The 18,819-nt window shown below is 46.4% G+C and overlaps 1 protein-coding gene across 3 annotated transcripts in view; it reads left to right on the top strand.

The window, feature by feature from the left end:
* LOC144790695 (major facilitator superfamily domain-containing protein 8-like) overlaps window positions 1–18,819 on the top strand; it is a 157,398-nt gene that overhangs the window by 86,814 nt on the left and 51,765 nt on the right. For all 3 annotated transcript variants that reach the window (XM_078665418.1, XM_078665420.1, XM_078665419.1), the window contains 2 exons: window positions 480–563; window positions 2,697–2,826. In XM_078665418.1, the coding sequence (XP_078521544.1) occupies window positions 480–563; window positions 2,697–2,826 (214 nt within the window). The remainder of the gene's footprint in view (window positions 1–479; window positions 564–2,696; window positions 2,827–18,819) is intronic.

An 18,819-nucleotide genomic window follows, 5' to 3' on the forward strand; every position in this document is an offset into this window, starting at 1 on the left:
GCTATGCTTTAAACTACTACACAGCCAACAAAACAATTCTAACTACATACAACTACAACATATCATAAATATACACTAAATAATGCAAAGCTAGAATACAATACCATTAGCAACGCAAATGGCTTTAACTTAATCAAAGGTGAGACCTATTGCATTTTCAATGCTTGTTTAAAAGCTGAACAGAAATGTCCTCCCTTATTTACTCGGCCAACAGGATGCACACGTAGTCTCTACCTGTATCCCATATAGCCTTGATTACTATGATATTACTTATCTGGACATCCTTGAGGCATAAGCCAAACTTCAAAGGATCCAAAAGCTAGCAGTGCTTCTAGTTTGTATCCTATTTATTACACTTCATTGACTTCTAGTCAAAGAAAGGCCCTGATATGAGTGTTTTTCTGTGCAAATATAATTTTTGAGAATGTTGTAGCATTGAAATTGTACTCATTTCATTACCTCTGCCTTCTCTTTTACAGACTATGGTGACACCCCTTGCACAGCGCTATTTGGACTTTGGAGAACTGCAGAACAGTATCATGTACTTTCTCTGTGGAGTGGAGGTAGGTTCCAGAGCATTTTGGAACTTGTTAAGTGTTTTGTGCCCCTTTAATAAGATAACAGTAGCTTCCATAGTTTTGCTGAAATTATACAGTAATACAATTATACGGATATAAAACGTTTTTTTTGCCTCGCGACGAAAAATAGGAGAAACGCACCCTCTCGCGTACAGAAGTCAAGTCGGCTTTATTTTAGATGTTTTGCCACGGGGCAAAAAAACCTGTTATCATTAATACAGGTGTGGCTCTGCTGGAAGAAACGTACCGCCCCATCAAAGGGCGCGGACGTCAAACGAGTGGGCTACATTGTGGCAAAATATATATATAGCCAGTAAAGTAATTTATGTTTACGGTCACCGTGGAGTGCAAGGAGTCTTTCCGCTAGGAACAACCTTCTACGGGGATTTTATATATATATATATATATATATATATATATATATATATATATATATATATATATATATATATATATATATATATATATATATATATATATGTCTCGCGCTGCAAGCAACGCAAGAAAGGGTCGCACTCCGGATTCTTCAAATTCAGGAAAAAGTATTTATTTGACTTGACTAGTTTCGAAACCCAGTCTTTGTCAACAAGTCATACATATATATATATATATAACCTTAGAAGTTCACTTAAAAAAAAACAAAGGTTACTGGGACGTTATAATTAGGCCTAGAATTCACTCGTACAAAACCAGGGAAATTCAGCAGTTATTTACCTGAGCTAACTATGACTTATGCCCCCTGCAATGCACTGCTTATGACCGCACATATTACATCACTCATGACATGGTCAGTGACATCACTGATGACATCATCTTGTAACTAAGTGTTTCGTAAACTTTTCTGAGACTTTAAGATATATACTAAGCTACAGACAGCATACGTTAGATGACTATTCTTTCTATACTAGCAATTAGTCATACTATTTCTAACCTATTTAATCTGAGTGGCTGTCTCACTGTCGGTATCGGTGTGTGAGAGGATATCTTAGTGGCTCTATGGGTGTGTGAATGGCTCTATGGGTGTGTTGGTGGGTATGTGAGTAGCTGTTGAGTGAGTGGCTGTGGGAGAATGAGTGGCTGTGTGACTAGCTGTATGGGTGAGTTAGTGGCTGTGTGAGTGGTTGCATAGGTGTGTGAGTGGCTGTATGGGTGATTGAGTAGCTGGTACTGTAGCTGTATGGCAGAGTAAGCAGCTGTTTTAGTGTGTGTATATGTGAGTGGCTTTGGGGAGTGAATGTCTGTGTGAGTGGCTGTAAGTGTCAGTGAGTGGGTGTGTGAATGTTTGTATAGATGTGTGAATGGGTATGTAAGTGGTTCTGTGGGTGTGTGAGTGGTTGTATGGGTAAGTGAGTGGGATTTAGTAGCTGCATTAGTGGCAGTGTGAGTTGCTGTATTAGTGAGGGAGTGGCAGTCTGAGTATCTGTATGGGTGAGTGGTTCTGTGAGTGGCTGTATGAGTGAGTGGTTGTGTGAGTGGCTCTATGCATAAGTCAGTGGGTGCATGAGTAGTTGTATGGGTTTTGTGAATATGTATGTGAGTGGTTGTGTGGGTGGGTGTAGGAGAAGGTTGTATGGGGGTGTGAGTGGGTGTGTGATTGGTTCTGTGGATGATATCAGGGATGCATCAGTGATGTCATTTGAGACGACATGAGTGATGTCACTGACCATGTCATGAATGATGTTATATGGGAGGCCATAAGCAGTACCTTGCCAGGGTGTAAGTTTTAGTTAGCTCAGGTAACTAAAACTGCTGAATTTCACTGGTGTTATAGGAGTGAAATCTGAGCTTACATATAACAAGCCTGTAGCCTTTGGTTTTTTCTGTGAATTTCTAAGGTGTTTGTAAATTCTTTTTCCTAACTATAAGGTCCCTGTAACCTTTGTTTTTTTCAGTGAATAAGACGTAGTTTGATGTTCTGCCAGGCAGAGACATTGGCAGACCAGTAGTACCTGGTGAACCTTTTCTGCATGTATTGTCTTTGAAATCATGGTCCTGTCTTCACTGTGCCAGGTAGTTTGATACACACATCTTCTTTGTAGTGTATAGGGTTGCGATCTCAGCACGTCCGTGTTCTTTGCTCAAGTTTTCAAGTCATGGCTCCTCTCTTTTCTCCCTCAGGTCATTGCAGGTTTCTTCTTTGTGCGCTGCCTGAGCACCAGATTTGCAGACCGTGTGATCCTTGTGGCCGGGTTAGTGATTTGCAACATTTCCTGTGTGTGGTGCCTCATCTTCATGGGGAACCCCAAAGGTAAGGAGCTCCTTGGATCTCAGATCTCACTTTGAGCACAAGTTGGCCTGGTTTACTTCAGGGTACTTGCCCCACTATAGACTCTACTGTGTGGACTCACCATCACTTAAAGGAAAGTAGGGGAATAGAAGATTGCCTAGGTTAGGCATGGGGCTGAAAGGTCAATGTGACAGCAGACAGGCTGCCTATGGAAAGTCCCACATCAACAGGATCCCCTCATCCCTACTGCATCATTCCCCGCGCAGCTACTATACTAGTAATATTGCTAGCACTCATCAGTGGGCTCCTGTTCCAGCACCAGAGCTGCAGTACTTGTGGTGAGAAAGTAGCTCATCAAAGCCGCTTTACCTTCACTGTGGTGGTAACAGCACCACTCAGCTTCTCATACATTTAGTGGGACAGCCCATGCATCTAACTGGGGTGGCAAAAGTGTTACCTCCACGTACAAACTGTGGAACATTCTTCCTCCCCATTAAAAAAGTTCCTTAGATTTGCTTCTATTCAGGAAGGCCGTTAAGACCTGGCTTTTTACTCTGTAGCTTTTTTGCTCAGTAGGTTTAAGACTCCTCTGCCTTCTCCTTTTTCTAGCCATCACCTTTCATGTTTAGCGCCTAGACTCTTTTGGGCATTAGTCTGTGCTTTATTAATATAAAATCAAAATCAAATCTACACTACTAATGGTAGTATCCGGTGCTATAATTGGGTAGGTACTGTCCGGTACTGACTACCTGCTCATCTTTCATTTGAAGGGCAGAGTACCTCCACCTTTCAACACTGCTGCAGCACATTATAGTAGGAGAGTGCTGACACTTCTCAGGAGCAAACAGGTACTTTACATATTTTATTTATTTTTATTTTGAAAGTTGTATATAGCGCGAACAGGATCTTTGCAGATATCAGAGCGCTTTACAAAGCCGGGAATACAACAAGAGAGTGAGTAGCAGGTCATTAGGTATAGCGAAATCAAACGTAATAAGTGAGATGGGTAGGTACGTGAGGGAGCAAAGTAGAACAGGTACATCAATAATGCAAGTATTACAGATAAATATGTGCATAGATAGTCAGGGAAGTCAATAATACAGGTGAGACACATAGTCGTAGAGTTCGAGCAAATTAATACAGATCGGTGTAAAGTCTTTACAGCAAAGTAGAACAGGTACATCAATAATGCAAGTATTACCGATAAATGTGTGCATAGATAATCAGGTAAGTCAATAATACAAGTGAGACACATAGTCGTAGAGTTCGAGCCAAATAATACAGATCGGTGTAGAGTCTTTACAGATCCACGTTAATAGTTTAAGTGTATTTGGCCATGAGAATAGCTTTTACTTCTTTCTTAAAAAGTGTGATGGAGGAGATGAGCCTGGTTTCAGGAGGAAGTGAGTTCCAGATCCTGGGTGCCATTCCTGAGAAAGAGCGTTTATAAGTTTTTTACTTCCGGAATCTTTGGGGTTTTAGCAGAAGATTGTTTGTGCCTCTAGTGTTTCTAGAGCCGCCAGAGATTTCCAGCTTCTGAGTGAGGTATCCGGGAGAGCTCAGGTGTACAGCCTTGTGTGTCATGCAGGCGATTTTCAGGTGTATTCTGGCTTCAAAAGGCAGCCAGTTCAAGGATTTCAAGTCAGGGGAGATATGCGAGTGTTTTTTTTTTACCCAGTGATGAGTCTCGCTGCAGCGTTTACAGAAGCTCTTAGGGGTGCAGTAGTGGTTAACGGGAGACCGCAGAGGGCGATGCTGCCGTATTCAATTTGTGGGATTACTATTGCTTGTACTGCAGTTTGAAAGTCTTTGGCTGGTAGGAAGGGTTTAAGTTTCCTCAGGGTATTGATTTGGAAGTTCGCTCCCTTAGTAGCCTTGCTGATATGATGCTGCATGTTGAGATTGGAGTCGAGAGTTATGCCTAGGGATTTTGCTGAATCCACTATGGTGGGTTGGACATTGAGTGCAGTTAGTTGTTTAAGCCAGGTTTGAGTGGTAGAGATCTTCGCGGGAGGTTAGATCAGAAGGAATTCTGTTTTGAGAGCATTGAGTTTGAGGTGATTATCAGCAAGCCAGGATTGGGTGCTTCTGATCGTTGAGTTCAGGAGTACAATGTCATTAGGGGATTGTAATTTGAGATATAGTTGGGTGTCATCTGCGTACATGTGAAAAAGTACATTGGATGCTTGTAGCAAGGTGGTGAGAGGTTCCATAACTAGGTTGAACAAGGTTGGTGATAGGGAGGATCCTTGGGGGACGCCTAACGAAACAGGTATTGGCGAGGACATCAGGTTGTTACTCTTGAATTTCTGCGACCTGTTATGTAAAAAGGAGGTGAACCACTTGAGCACAGTCCCAGATAGACCCATTCTTGTGTTCAAAAGATCGAGTAGATTCTCATGTTTGACAGTGTCGAATGCTGAAGAGAGATCAAGAAAGATGAGGAGGCAGGTATCGTTTTGATCTAGGATTTGAAGGGCGTCGTCAATTATGTTGGTCATCGCAGTTTCAGTACTGTGTCCAGCTCGGAAGCCTGATTGATGAGGGTTGAGGAGATCAAACTGATCAATGTGTTTAGTCAGTTGTAGTTGTGCGCATTTTTCCAATAGTTTGGCGAGAGTGGGAATATTGGTAATGGGACGGTAGTTGTTTAGGTCGGATGGGTCGGCAGTAGGTTTCTTTAGCAAAGGTGTGACTTGCCCAACTTTGAGGGAGTCAGGGATTGTTCCTTCTTGGAGCGAGCTGTTGATAATTTTAGTCCAGAGTGGAAGGAGCAATGGGGCGAAATCTTTGACAGCGTTAGCAGGGAGGGGATCCGTGAGGTGATTGGAAGGTTTCAAGGTACTGAGCAGTTTGCCTATTTCTTCTTCGAAGTAGGTTTCAAAGGATGACCATGTTGCATTGTTTTTAGGTTCGGTGGGTGTTATGCAGTTGGGTGTGGTGTAGAGGCTTGCGTCAGTGCGGAGATCACTCTTTATGTTGTCAGTTTTTTGGGTAAAGAAAGCGGCGAAGTCTTCACAGGAGGGTGCTTCGCACGAGGTACTAAGAGGTTGAGGTTGTTCCTTGGCTTGAGTTCTGATTAGCTCAAACAGTTTTCTTGGACGGTTTTTTGCTTGGTCGAGCTGGAGGCTGAAGAAATTTGCTTTTGAGCGCTTTATTTTCCTGAAGTAGGCGTTTCTCTTTTTCTTCAGGGTTTTCAGGTGCAGTGCAGAGGGAGCTGTTCTCCAAGTGCGCTCTGCCATTCGCATGGCTCGTCTATCTTCATTGAGACTCCCGTCGTACCATGGTTTGGAGAGTTTAGCGGAGACTCTTTTTAGTTGCATGGGAGCAGCCTCATTAATTATTGAGGACATGGCGTTGAGATAGTGATCAGTTAAGGATTGGACATCTGTAGCGCCCGTAGGAGGGAGCAGGAGGTCGCGGCTGTTCGGGGGTAGGGAGTATGGGTTTAGTTTTTTCAGGTCTCTTTTCCAGACTTTAGGTCTGGAGGATTGAGCCGTGTTGAGTTTGACTTTTTCATTGATGTGAAATGTGACAATATGATGGTCTGACCAGTCACAGGGTTGGATAGACTCAAGTTGAATAGCGTCCTCTTTGGTGATGATAAGGTCGAGGATAGAACCTTTCTCGTGGGTCGGGCTGTTGCATAGTTGTGTGAGGTCCAGGGCATTGAGGAAGCTTTTAAGGCTATTTACCACCGCATCATTGTGATCGTTCCAGTGGAGGTTGAAGTCACCAAGGTATATTTGGGTGAGCTGTCGTCCGGCGTTGGTTGAAATCATGTCCATGATTTGTTGGGCGAATGTGTGGTTGTCTCTGGGTGGGTGGTAAATGCCGTGGAGAGAGCATATCGGTTTGCCATCACTGATAATATCGAGGCAGATGTATTCGTAGGAATTTGGGGGGGGTAGGGAAGGTACGGAGGCTTTCAGAACAGAAAGGCTGTTCCTGTATATGCATGCGATTCCACCACCTAGCTTGCCAGACCTGTCAAGCCTAATGATGTGGTAGTTGGGGGGAACCAGAATGTCCATTATAGGTGTAGAAGATTCGGTTAGCCAGGTTTCAGTCAAGATGATTATGTCAAGGTCCAATGTTAGGATGAGATCAGCGATGGCGGCGGCCTGTCTAGACGCCGATCTGCAGTTTAGGAGAGTGCATTTGAGACGGGGTGTGTCAGGGGAGGTACAGGGTACTCGAGAGAGGGGGACTTTTCTAAGGTTGCTTCGGACGGAGATTCTTTTGTTTAGTGTGGAGGGTCTACGGGGATTTGAGTGTATCGTGGGAATGGGGAGGTGGGAGGCGGTTGTGTTGTTTAGGGGAGCGGGGTCGTAGGAGCGGAGGAGGGTGAGAGTGTCGAGATCCGAAAGAGGGTTGCATGTGCGACGGGGCGGTTGTTGCGAATGTGGACAGGGATCGCGGTCCAGTGTGGGCGGCGGGTGCGGTTGTTGCGATTGTGGGCATGGATCGCTGTCCTGTATGAGGGATGTAGGTTGGGCGCGTCATCAGGACGGGTGGAGAGCAAGTTGAGAAGGGGCGTGGTGGTGAGTGAGGTGAGTCTAGGTGGTGTGATGTGTAGCTCTTTGATGGTGTGAATGTCTTCTTTGATGGTGTGAATGTCTTCTTTGAGTTGGAGGAGGGAGGACATAATCTTGTCCAGCGTGGGATAAGTGTTAGTGCTGGGGGTGGAAGTCATGGGTGAGTGGCTGACCTGGAAGTTATCTTGGGGGGGGGGGGGGTTGGTGTAGTTACATAGAGAGTAACTACACATATATTTCCATATAAAGCACTGGTAGCACCAGTACTTCTCAGGCTCGGGAAGTCTGCTACACTATTAACAGGCCAGCACTTCTCTGCACTGCTACTGGGACAGTATTAGCCATTCCTTGAAGTGCTGCAGTACTTACTGGGGCCGTTCCACTCTGGAGTCTCTGGGGGAAGCTGCCAATCAGTAATGCACTTACCACTCCATTCTTTTCTAATGCATAATACACATTTCCAAATATTATTGGCCTGACTCACAAGGAAATTTGTTCTAATATGTCCATATGTTTGGAGCAAATTTCTGACTTTCTTCGTATTCACAAAGAACATACGTCCTTGTGAAATCTGTGTCTGTTTCAGCTCTCCAGGATCGCTTAGTTGGTATAATGTTCATGCTTTTAGAACAGTAGCAGACACATAGTTGCTAAAGGGAAAGTAGAATTACAATTTCACTTGCCAAGTTTTTCTCTTTCTACACAATAAATACTTCCCTGTTGAAAAACCTCTCCCCATTCCTACCAGGTTTGAGCATGTTCCTCCGCCTTCGCAAACTGAGAACAGGTTTACTTCTCCCTTAAAAGGAGTAAGCCTACCTGTTTCGGGTTAGAAAATAGTTTTTAAAACTTTCAAGTTTTTGGGTGTACCCAGGCTAGAACGTCCAACCGGTGCTGTGAGCAGAATTACTCATACTCAACATTACACCATACTTGCAAATGTTAGTGAAATTTTACAGGAAGGCTGCTGTTTGTCAGTTGGGTGTGTAACCATCTTTGTGAAACAAGGCCTTTGTTTCATGCAAAAATAAGATGGATGCACACATTGATTATGGCTGCGAGACGACTAGGTGTGAACAGAGACTGTATCCGTCTGTATTACAAAAGTGATAGGCGCATGGGAATTCCTAACAGTTCATAAGACCCTGTATACGCTGAGCCCCCCCATCTCTCTGCTGTGCAGAAGAAGGTGCTGATGGTGCGAGGGAGCCCCATCGCTTTGCACGCATGGTGCCTGTGTTAATTTACGCCATTTTTCCATCAATGTGAATGTCAGCCGGTTCCCAAAGTGGGGAAATGCAGGGGCCATGTTTCTCTCTATAATCTAAATGATGAAAATGTCAGGGTCCCTAAAAATCAGCATTCCAGGTACACATGTACCGCATCACAAAGTGGGGGGCACATAAGGGTCCTTGACTTTCTTAGTAGACGGGGTAAACATGTGTAAGTTTAACTCAATAGAGGGTGTGTCTAGGTAGGTAAACTTCAATAATAAAAATAAGAAATAGTGTATTAATGCCTAACCAAGGCATGCACGTTCAGAGCACTTGAAATAATAACTCTTACATATAATATATTTACAATTTACATGGTTGCGGTCCAATGTAAAATACCAAGCAGAAGATTAAAACTGACCAACATTATGTTAGCCAAAATAAATATTTCTAACCACTGGGGTGTACTCACCACCCCCACGATAGCTGGATGGTGTAAAGATATGGACATGGCCATGGTGGCTGAAAAAACAGTATATGTGCGTAAAGGTTGTCCTAAAAAAATGGTTAAGATTATGGGGAGTCTGGAACACCTACAGAGGGGGGCTGTGTACATTGCCAACAGTGAGCCATGAAACAGAAACAAGTTAATGTAATCGGGACATTAAAACATGTAATTGTGTGGACGTATGAACCAACGTATAATGAGTATGAGAATAAGGTAGTAAATCGATGGGATTTGTACTGAATGTTTGCACACTGTCTCACTTTTAACTTGATGCTATAACTGTACCACTAAATGTGAATAAAAAGAATTTTGAAAAATGACCAACATGACACTCCGTATTCAATATACATAATGTTAGATTAAGTCAGTGCTTCCACTAGCAGGTTGGCAATCTCAAGTAGCGCTGTTATAATCACAATACACTTCTAATACCAGAGCCACTGGCTGGGCACTCCCAGTGGTTTGCAGGTACTTCTAATGATCGCAAATCTTGGAACAGATTTTGAAAAATTTGCAAACAGAAAAGCCAAAGCAGTATTCGGAGTTTGTAGACAGCCGCTGTTCGCAAAGCTCCACAGACGATGAACAGAAAATGGCCAGTTGTATATCCTTACATAAAAAATGGGATCATTTGTATATAAAGTGAATTACATGAGTTTGCAAACTTAGATGTTTGCGGATGTCAAAGTAATGCAATAAATCCCAATTACAACAGTGTCATATAGCTAACAAAACACAAGGGCACAGTGTTTCAAAGAGTATGCTTGGGTATTGTAGAGATAGCACTGACTGACTCAACTGCCATGGGGCACCAGGTGTTCAGAGTGACTCGCCAAGATCCCTGGTCCTGACTAGCAGAGTACCAAGTGGGTGCTGGTGTGCCATGCTTGGCTAAGCCAAAGGAAGCTATGAAGGGGGTTGCAATAAAAGCTACAGCAAAAAGGGGTGTGCTTGCCAGGCTTTTTATCACTATCTCCTCTCCACTTGTAGGAGGGATCTCACATCCAGCCGGGTTCGAAAGGCTCTTAGGATGTTCACAAACATTGGTGTGCAGCAAAATTGTATTCTTGGCAGCCTGCTTCTGTGCTGAGGTCAGGGGTTCAGGGGGTGCAGGTTTCCCTTCGTCTCTCTGTAGGTGTTGGACTCCTTGTGGCTGTCTTGCTTCCATTTTAGAAGGCCCTGCTTTTTTCAAGTGGCCCATGCATAGCGGGTGAGCACTTTCTGATAGATACATCTGCCAGTGGATTCCTCACCTTGTGAATATCCCCCTTGCGTCAGCAACGTTTGGAAAATTCTTTTGTAGCACGCCGGCGTGGACGACATCATAGGAGCACGGCATCGCGCACGACTCCGTCTGACGTCACTGACTCCTTATTAGGCCTACGTCGGCGTGATGACATCCGTTCCCTTTTTTCCGCGTCGTCGACGCTAACGGTTTCTGGGATCTTCTGTGATTCAGATAGTGACTTTACTATTTGTTTATTACTGTGTTTCTGTTCTTCGTCGGGGATGTCGTCGAAGAAGACGGGGTTTAAGCAGTGCGGCTCGTGTGCCCGGATGATGTCTATGACAGATCCTCAAGACGATTGTTTGTGGTGTCTGGGGTCAGACCATGATGTCAAAGGCTGTCGATCCTGCTTTAAGATGAACCCTAAAGCTCTTCGAGAACGAGAGGCAAAACTTCTGCTGGCAAAGGTGAAAGGTAAAGAAGCCAAGAGATCTTCGAGGTCAAGGTCTAGGCGCTCAAGATCGAAGCAGAAGTCAAGATCGAAATCGAGGTCGTGGGCCAGGTCGGAGTCTGCATCGAGGTCGGCTTCGGGACATGCTTCGGGTTCCTCGAAGAAAAAACACAAGCGGAAGAAGCATAGTTCAAGGCATCACTCTGGGTCATCGGACTCGAAGAGGAAGTCTTTTTCTCGAAGACATAAAAAGGATTTTGTGTCTCCTTCTCCTGTTTGTGAGCCTGAAGGTGGTGCCTCGCCTGTACGATCTCGAGAGAATTCTCCGGATCCGGAGCTGGTACCGAATCCGGATTCGTGTCAGTCTTCGGAGCATGAAGAAGACGTGGAGATTCCTCGAGCACCGACTCCGGTGGATAACCCAGAGGGTCAAGAGGAGCCGAATCCGGAGCAGCCTCCTTCGGAGCAGCCATTGGGTTCGTACCCTCCCTTTCCTGGTCCTGGTCAGGACCCTTCGCATTTCCTAAATGCCATTTTTGGCGTATATGCGAGGGCAATGTACCCCTCTGGAGCACCTTCGGGTCCCATGGGTCCATTATCGTTTAACTTGGGTGTCCCTCAAGCTTATGCTCCGGCGCCTTTTCTGCCATTTATGCCGACGCCATATCCACCTTGGCTCGGTACGGCGCCGCCGAGGTCATTGACTACGCACATGGCTTCGCCGGCTCCGGAGCGACCTCGTGATTTGGATCGGAGTTCGGCGCCGGTTCCGGCATCTCATCCTCCAACTGTTCCCGCTACTCGTTCGACGCCGGCTCCGACTCCGTCGGAGTCATTAGCGGATCCGACGACTTCGGTTCGTACGGAGTGGTCGAGGCGTAGAGCCCAGCATCTCCTGGAGGAGAAGGAATATGAGGACCCTGATGTGGAGGAAGGAGAACTTCAGGAGCAGGAGGATTTATTTCTGGATCTCCATAGTGCAAGTGAACTAGAACTTTCACCAGAATGGGTGTTGCCTGCAGTTTCGGATGCACCCTCTAAGGATGTGGCGCCATACCATGTGGTAATTAGAAAGGCTGCTGAACTGCTAAATTTAACTTTACCTACAGTGGAGTTCAAATCTAATATCCTCACGGAGGTTTTACATTCTCCTTCTTCAGTTGTTGAGCCGACTCTGCCATTCACTGAGGCTCTGACTGAACCAATTTTGGATGTCTGGAAAAAAAAATTATCTGCTCCTGCGGTGTCCAGATCAGTGGCGAGGCGATATAGGGTGGCTCCTGGTGACCCTGAGTTCTTGACTTCCCATCCTTCGCCGGAGAGTCTGGTGGTACAAGCCGCTTGTTCGAACAGGTCAGCAGGCTCTTTTCCCCAGGTACCTGGAGATAAAGACTCAAAGAAACTGGATCAAACTGCTAAAAAGGTTTTCTCATCAGGTAGTATGGCTCTGAAGTCTACGAATGCTACTTACCTGCTGGGCAGATATGTGCATGCCTTAATGGATTCGGTAAAGCTATTGTCATCTAAGCTTCCGGAGGAAGATAGAAAGAACTTTAATGAGGTTGTCTCTGACACTCAGGCAGCAGCCCGCCAGGTTATTCAGAGTGGCATGGACACGGCGGACTCTGTGGCTAGGATAATGGGTTCTTCAGTGGCCACCAGAAGAGCCGCTTAGTTACAATCTTCTGAGTTTTCTGCAGACGTTCAGGCTACTCTTATGGATTTGCCTTTTGATGGCACTGGCCTCTTTGGAAAGAAAACGGATGCGGCATTGGAGAGGTTCAAAGATAGCCGGGCAACGGCTAGATCTTTGGGCCTGCAATCTAGAGGCTCTACCACCAGGAAGTACAGGGGCTTTGGGAGGTCCACTTTTCGTCCCTATAAACAAGGCCAACAACAGCAACAACAGAACCCTTTGTATAAGTCATACAGTGGTAGACAAAGGGGTCGTGCCCGTGGACGTCAGGCCTCTTCCTCCTCTACTTCCTCCTCCAATACCCACCCCCCACCTACAACAGCAAAGCAGCCCTAGATCCACCATTCCGGATCATGCGGGTCCGGTAGGGGGTCGGCTTACTCATTTTCTACGGGATTGGTATCGGTTACATAAGATCTTTGGGTTCTCAATCTCGTAGAAAATGGGTATGCACTTCCTTTTCAGGAGTTCCCTCCCAATTACCCTCCTTGCCAAGGTTATTGTTCGGAGGACCACCTGCTTCTCCTGCAGGAAGAAGTCCTGGCACTGTTCAGAAAGGGTGCGATAGAGGTGGTTCTGGAGCAGGAGAGGGGTCAGGGGTGCTACTCCCGGTATTTCCTGATCCCCAAAAAGGATGGCAGACTTCGACCAATCCTGGATCTCAGGATCTTGAACTTGTATCTGAAACAGGAAAATTTCAAGATGCTCACTCTTGCGCAGGTTCTTCAAGCGCTGCTGGAAGAAGACTGGATGGTGTCAATCGACTTGCAGGATGCGTATTTCCACATCCCCATCCTGAAGTCGCACAGGAAGTATCTCCGTTTTACGGTGGGGTCGCAACACTACCAGTTTGCGGGCCTTCCGTTTGGACTTACTATTGCGCCTCGAGTTTTCACCAAGGTGATGGCAGTGGTGGCAGCACATCTCGGGGGGTTGGGGATACCTGTATTCCCGTATCTGGATGACTGGCTGATCAAAGCGGAGTCGCCAGAGAAGGTGCTCCATCATGTGCAAGAGACAACTCAGTTGTTGCACAGGTTGGGTTTTTCGATAAATGTACCCAAGTCTCACCTGGTGCCCTCCCAGCGTAACCTGTTCATAGGTGCGGTACTGGACACTACTGTATGCCGTGCATTCCCTCCACCTCAAAGGATTCGCGACATACAAGAAATTATTCCTTTATTCTACAATGGAGCGGTTGTTCCAGTCCTGAAGGTCCTTCGTCTGCTCGGTCTGATGGCTTCTTGCATTCTGTTGGTCAACCATGCACGCTGGCACATGAGGGCACTCCAGTGGTGCCTCCGCAGGCAGTGGTATCAGCACAACGGAGATCTCAGGGAGTCAGTGAGGATCTCCAGAGAAACTGCTCTTGGTGGAGTGTGGAAGGCAATCTGTCACAAGGAAAGCCTTTTCAACTACCTCCGTCGGTGGCCACAGTGATAACGGATGCATCCACTCTAGGGTGGGGTGCTCATCTGGGGGATCTGGAGGTCAAAGGTTTTTGGTCTCCAGAGGAAAGGTTGCTTCACATCAACCTTCTAGAGTTGCGGGCGATACGTCTGGCGCTCAAAGCCTTCCTCCCTTCCCTTCGCGGTCAATCGGTTCAAGTCCTGACGGACAACACGACCGCGATGTGGTATGTCAACAAGCAGGGAGCAGTAGGGTCGCAGTGTCTCTGCAGAGAGGCTCTGCGTCTCTGGTCCTGGGTTCAGGACCACCAGATTTGTCTGATGGCAAATCATCTGGCCGGAGTTCTGAACGTACGTGCAGACATTCTCAGTCGGCAGTGCTCTGCCGACCACGAGTGGAGGCTCCATCCGGAGGTTGTTCACGACATCTTTCAGATGTGGGGGACTCCTCGGGTGAACCTGTTCGCCACTCGCGAGAATTCTCACTGCCTGTCATTCTGCAGTCTCCAGTATCCGATGCAAGGAGCTTTGGGGGACGCGTTTCAGTTGAGTTCGGGAAGTCAACTCCTTTCCGCGTTTCCTCCAATACCCTTGATTCCTCGGGTTCTGAGGAAGATTTGCCAGGACCGGGCCCAAGTCATATTGGTCGCTCCGGATTGGCCAAGAAGGGTGTGGTACACGGACCTACTCCACCTCTCCTCTCACCCGCCGCTCCGTCTCTCTTTCAGGGTAGATCTCCTCTCTCAGATGGAGGGGCAGGTTCTACACCCACACCTCCAGACATTACACCTTCATGCCTGGAGATTGAACGGGGCAACCTGATTTCCTTTTCTCTCCCTCACGATGTGGTGGATGTCATTCTTTCGGCCAGGCGTGACTCCACCAAGTCCATCTATGCGTATAAGTGGTCTAAATTTGTTGTTTGGTGTAGGGAGAAGGCTATTGACCCTTTGAGGGCTCATTTGTCCGATATTTTGCAGTTTGCTCTTTCTTTGGCGCAGCAAGGATTTGCTGTTGCCACAGTCAAAAGTTACCTTTCAGCGTTATCAGCATTTCTGTTTGCCGGATCAGCCGTCTCTTTTTAAATCTCCAGTGGTTTTGAGGTTTCTGAAGGGCCTCACTAATAAGTTCCCTCCTTCTCCATTTATCGTGCCTTAATGGGACTTAAATCCTGTCTTAACATTCTTGATGGGTTCTCCCTTCGAACCCTTACACAAGTGTCCCGTGAGGCTTTTGTCTTTTAAGACGGTCTTCCTAGTTGCAATCACCTCGGCAAGGAGGGTGAGTGAGCTTCAAGCTCTTAGTTCTAAGCACCCATTCCTAACCATTCATGCTGATCGAATGGTTCTTAGGACCAGGGCTGCTTTTCTGCCTGAGGTGGTAACTCCCTTCCATCTAGGACAGTCCATTACCCTTCCTACCTTCTATCCTCCCCCTCACCCTTCCAAGGAGGAAGAGAGACTGCACCGTCTGGACCCTAAGAGGGCTGTGTCCTTTTATCTTGATAGAACAAGAGACTTTCGGGTGGATGACCAGCTATTTGTTGGTTTTGCTGGCTGCCGGAAGGGTAGAGCGGTGCACAAGCGCACACTTTCCAGATGGATAATTCTGTGCATCAAGATCTGCTACTCTCTGGCGGGTAAGGACCCTCCTGAGGGTATAAGAGCTCATTCTACCAGGGCACGGTCTGCTACTTCTGCATTGTCTAGAGGTGTACCTGTTGAGGACATTTGCAGAGCCGCAACTTGGGCCTCCCTCCACACTTTCGCGAAGCATTACTGCTTGGATACCGAAGTGAGGAGGGACGGCCACTTTGCGCGCTCTGTCCTCCAAGATTTCTTGGTATAGCAGGGTTTTCTTACCTTAGCTACACACTATGTGTGTATAATTTTGAAAAGTATGTACTGTGTACAATGTATTTGTATATATCTACTGTCATTGGTCCGTCCGGGTGCCTCGAAGGAAAAAAGGGCGGAACTGATGTCATCACGCCGACGTAGGCCTAATAAGGAGTCAGTGACGTCAGACGGAGTAGCGCGCGATGCCGTGCTCCTATGACTTCGTCCACGCCGGCGTGCTACAAAAGAATTTTCCGAACGTTGCTGACGCAAGGGGGATATTCACAAGGTGAGGAATCCACAGGCAGATACTGTATCTACCAGAAAAAGCGTTACCGAAGGTAAGTAACTTGTTCGTTAGGGCTGCCACACATGGTTTGTGAGATATCGCACAGGTGGCAGCCTACTCCAGACCCACGGTGTAGGTCCTGTTCAGCTCCAGGTGCACAGCCAGGTATTTTTTCATGGTCTCCCAAAGAGGGTATGTGGAGTTGCTCGATTGTTTAGCATACTCACACATTGAGCTAAGAAGGTTGCACTTTTACATTGCCTAACATCAGTCACTTGTTGGCTTGTCATATTGTATTGTAATTCCATTTATATATCACTTATTATCCCTGATAAGGCATTGAAGCACTTAACGGCTGGTAGCATTTACCCCATTTTCTTTGTGGTAAGTTAACATAGTAGGAGTTAGAAGCTATCATTAGTGGAGGGTATGTTGAGTAGAGTCACAGCCGGCGTGGCTAGCGGGTGCGTGAGGGAGGAGGGGCATATTGGAAATAAAAATGAAAAAAAACTTGCCTTGAGGCCAGGCCCCGCGTCTTCTCTGCTCCTGCTCTCCTGCCTCTGACCAGAACAGGAAGCTGGAAGCCAGGCTCCCTCCCCTAAGCCAATCTCAACGCTGCAATTCAGTGTTGTGATTGGTCTGAGTGCCGTGACACCACGCTCAGCCAGGGGCTGGAGGGGCGGGCATGTTCTCCATGCAGGCTGTAATGCAGCCTGCATGGAGAAGGGCAAAGTGAGCATGACTGGTTTGGACAGTCCGAGAGGGCCGACCAAACAGTCATTGCGCACATAGGAGTGGGCAAGCCACTCCTCCCCTGCTCGGAGAGCAGAGCAGCCCCGCCCGCCTGCCAAGCAGCAGGACATGAAACATAAAATGATAATAACTCATAAGTTATTGTCATTTTATGTTTCTCACTGCTTAAAAGCAGTTGGGCGATACTCCTCCGCCATAGCGGAGGAGCCGCCCCTGTGTGAGTTCCTGCAATGGTTGGTGGGGTGAATGGATAGGTGAGAGGAGATAAGGTATAGTTAGGTTGCAAGGATCTGGTTTCAAAGACGGACTTTGTGATCTATGAGAGTCGGTGTCGGTAAGTTGCAGAAATACTGTATCAGAGCAGAGACAGACGGGCGTGGTATTTATATCCTAAGTGGAATGACTACAGACCCCTCCCCTCCCCGAGAAGGTTCCTTTGGTGGGTAGATGTGGTCTTGTTTCAAGTGGAACTAGAACACTGGATTTGTATTCTACATTACACCTGGAGTAATATAGAGGGGTGCTTGTGCTGTCCTAGTATGGAAGAATTTGACCCTGTTACATGTTCATGGCTATGCAAATGGTCTTGGGTGTTGTCTTGTGTAGAATGTTATCAATTCAATATTTCCCTGTAGAAGGTAAGATAACTAGTATTGGATCACCTCTGTAGCGTTGTCCATTTGTGCGGAAAAAATAAATTCTGGAGCATGGCACATAGCTAGCTCGGCAAGAATATTCAGTTTTAATTTGTGCTCTTGGAGACACTAAAATGGATGACCAAGCACGACTAGAATATGTATGTGGGACAATTTTTACTGAATTTTATGAACAGTTAATATTTAGAATATTTTTGGTTTGTCTACATTTTTGGCAATGTAGACACTTCAGGCCCATTATGAGGGCGTTCAGAATATCGGATCTGAATTCCCGCTCCCAAAATTAACAGTCCTGAAGGTTTTGGTACCTTTGGAAGCAGAAATACTATTGCATTCTGAATTTGTCTGGGGTTTTCCTTAGAAATTAGTTATTCAAGTGGAAATCAGGAAGACCGCACTTGATTCTCACAGTGATTCAGCATTGTTGGGCCTTTGCACACCAAGAAATTTCAGCAGCTTTCGTCTGGTGAAATTTCCGGGTGAGGTAAGATGGGGAATGAGGCATTCTCACATTTCTTGCAAATCTCTATGAAGCTGGAAACTGTTTGTGGCTGAACCAAAACCACACCTCTTTTATGGGGGGGGGTCTAAGTATGCAAGGATGTCATTCCACTCAAAAGATGGGTCTAAATTCTTCTTTTTTGTTGAATAAGTTAACACCATAGGAGTTGACCATGTTGGTTGGGAGTGCAGCTGTTGCACTCAGCTGTTCATCTTCTCCATTCACTCAGTAACATAAGTGTAAAATAAATACGAAGAAGAGTCATACATTGATTGACATATGCAGGCACACATACATAGTCTGTCAGCACAGCTACACCACAAACCCAAAGGAATACGTAAGTTACTGCCACTCTCCTACATAGCTGGGCACCACAGGAGGGAAGAGGCAGTGTTTAGGATACACATGCCAACAAGGGTTTGCACAAAATGGAGGCACTGCTGAGATATCCTTAATACAGATTCATTTAAACGGTTGTGCTTGATACATTTCAGGAGGTGTCTAGGGTTGGGTGCCTTGAAACACCTTACTTTATTTATTTTAGTTGTCCCCCGCTGTGTGAATAGTGTTTTGCTGTTTTCTCTGGAATTGCATGCATTTTGCCACATCATGATCATCCTGGTCATGGGACTTAGTACAGTGATAGCTGAGAACTTCTGAGGACGTCTGGTTTCGCCCATGAAGCAGGTGGGGGTTGTTGGCATCCTCCTCTTGTCTGCATTTTCAAGGCGTGGTGGGGCCCAGTCGGTGTATTGAGGGCATCTGATTGCGCCCATGAAGCAGGTGGGGGTTGTCTGCATCCTCCTCTTGTCTGCATTTTCAAGGCGTGGTGGGGCCCAGTCGGTGTATTGAGGGCATCTGATTGCGCCCATGAAGCAGGTGGGGGTTGTCTGCATCCTCCTCTTGTCTGCATTTTCAAGGCGTGGTGGGGC

The sequence above is a fragment of the Lissotriton helveticus genome, chromosome 11 (assembly GCF_964261635.1).
Source record: "Lissotriton helveticus chromosome 11, aLisHel1.1, whole genome shotgun sequence".
In the NCBI taxonomy this organism is placed as follows: Eukaryota; Metazoa; Chordata; class Amphibia; order Caudata; family Salamandridae; genus Lissotriton; species Lissotriton helveticus.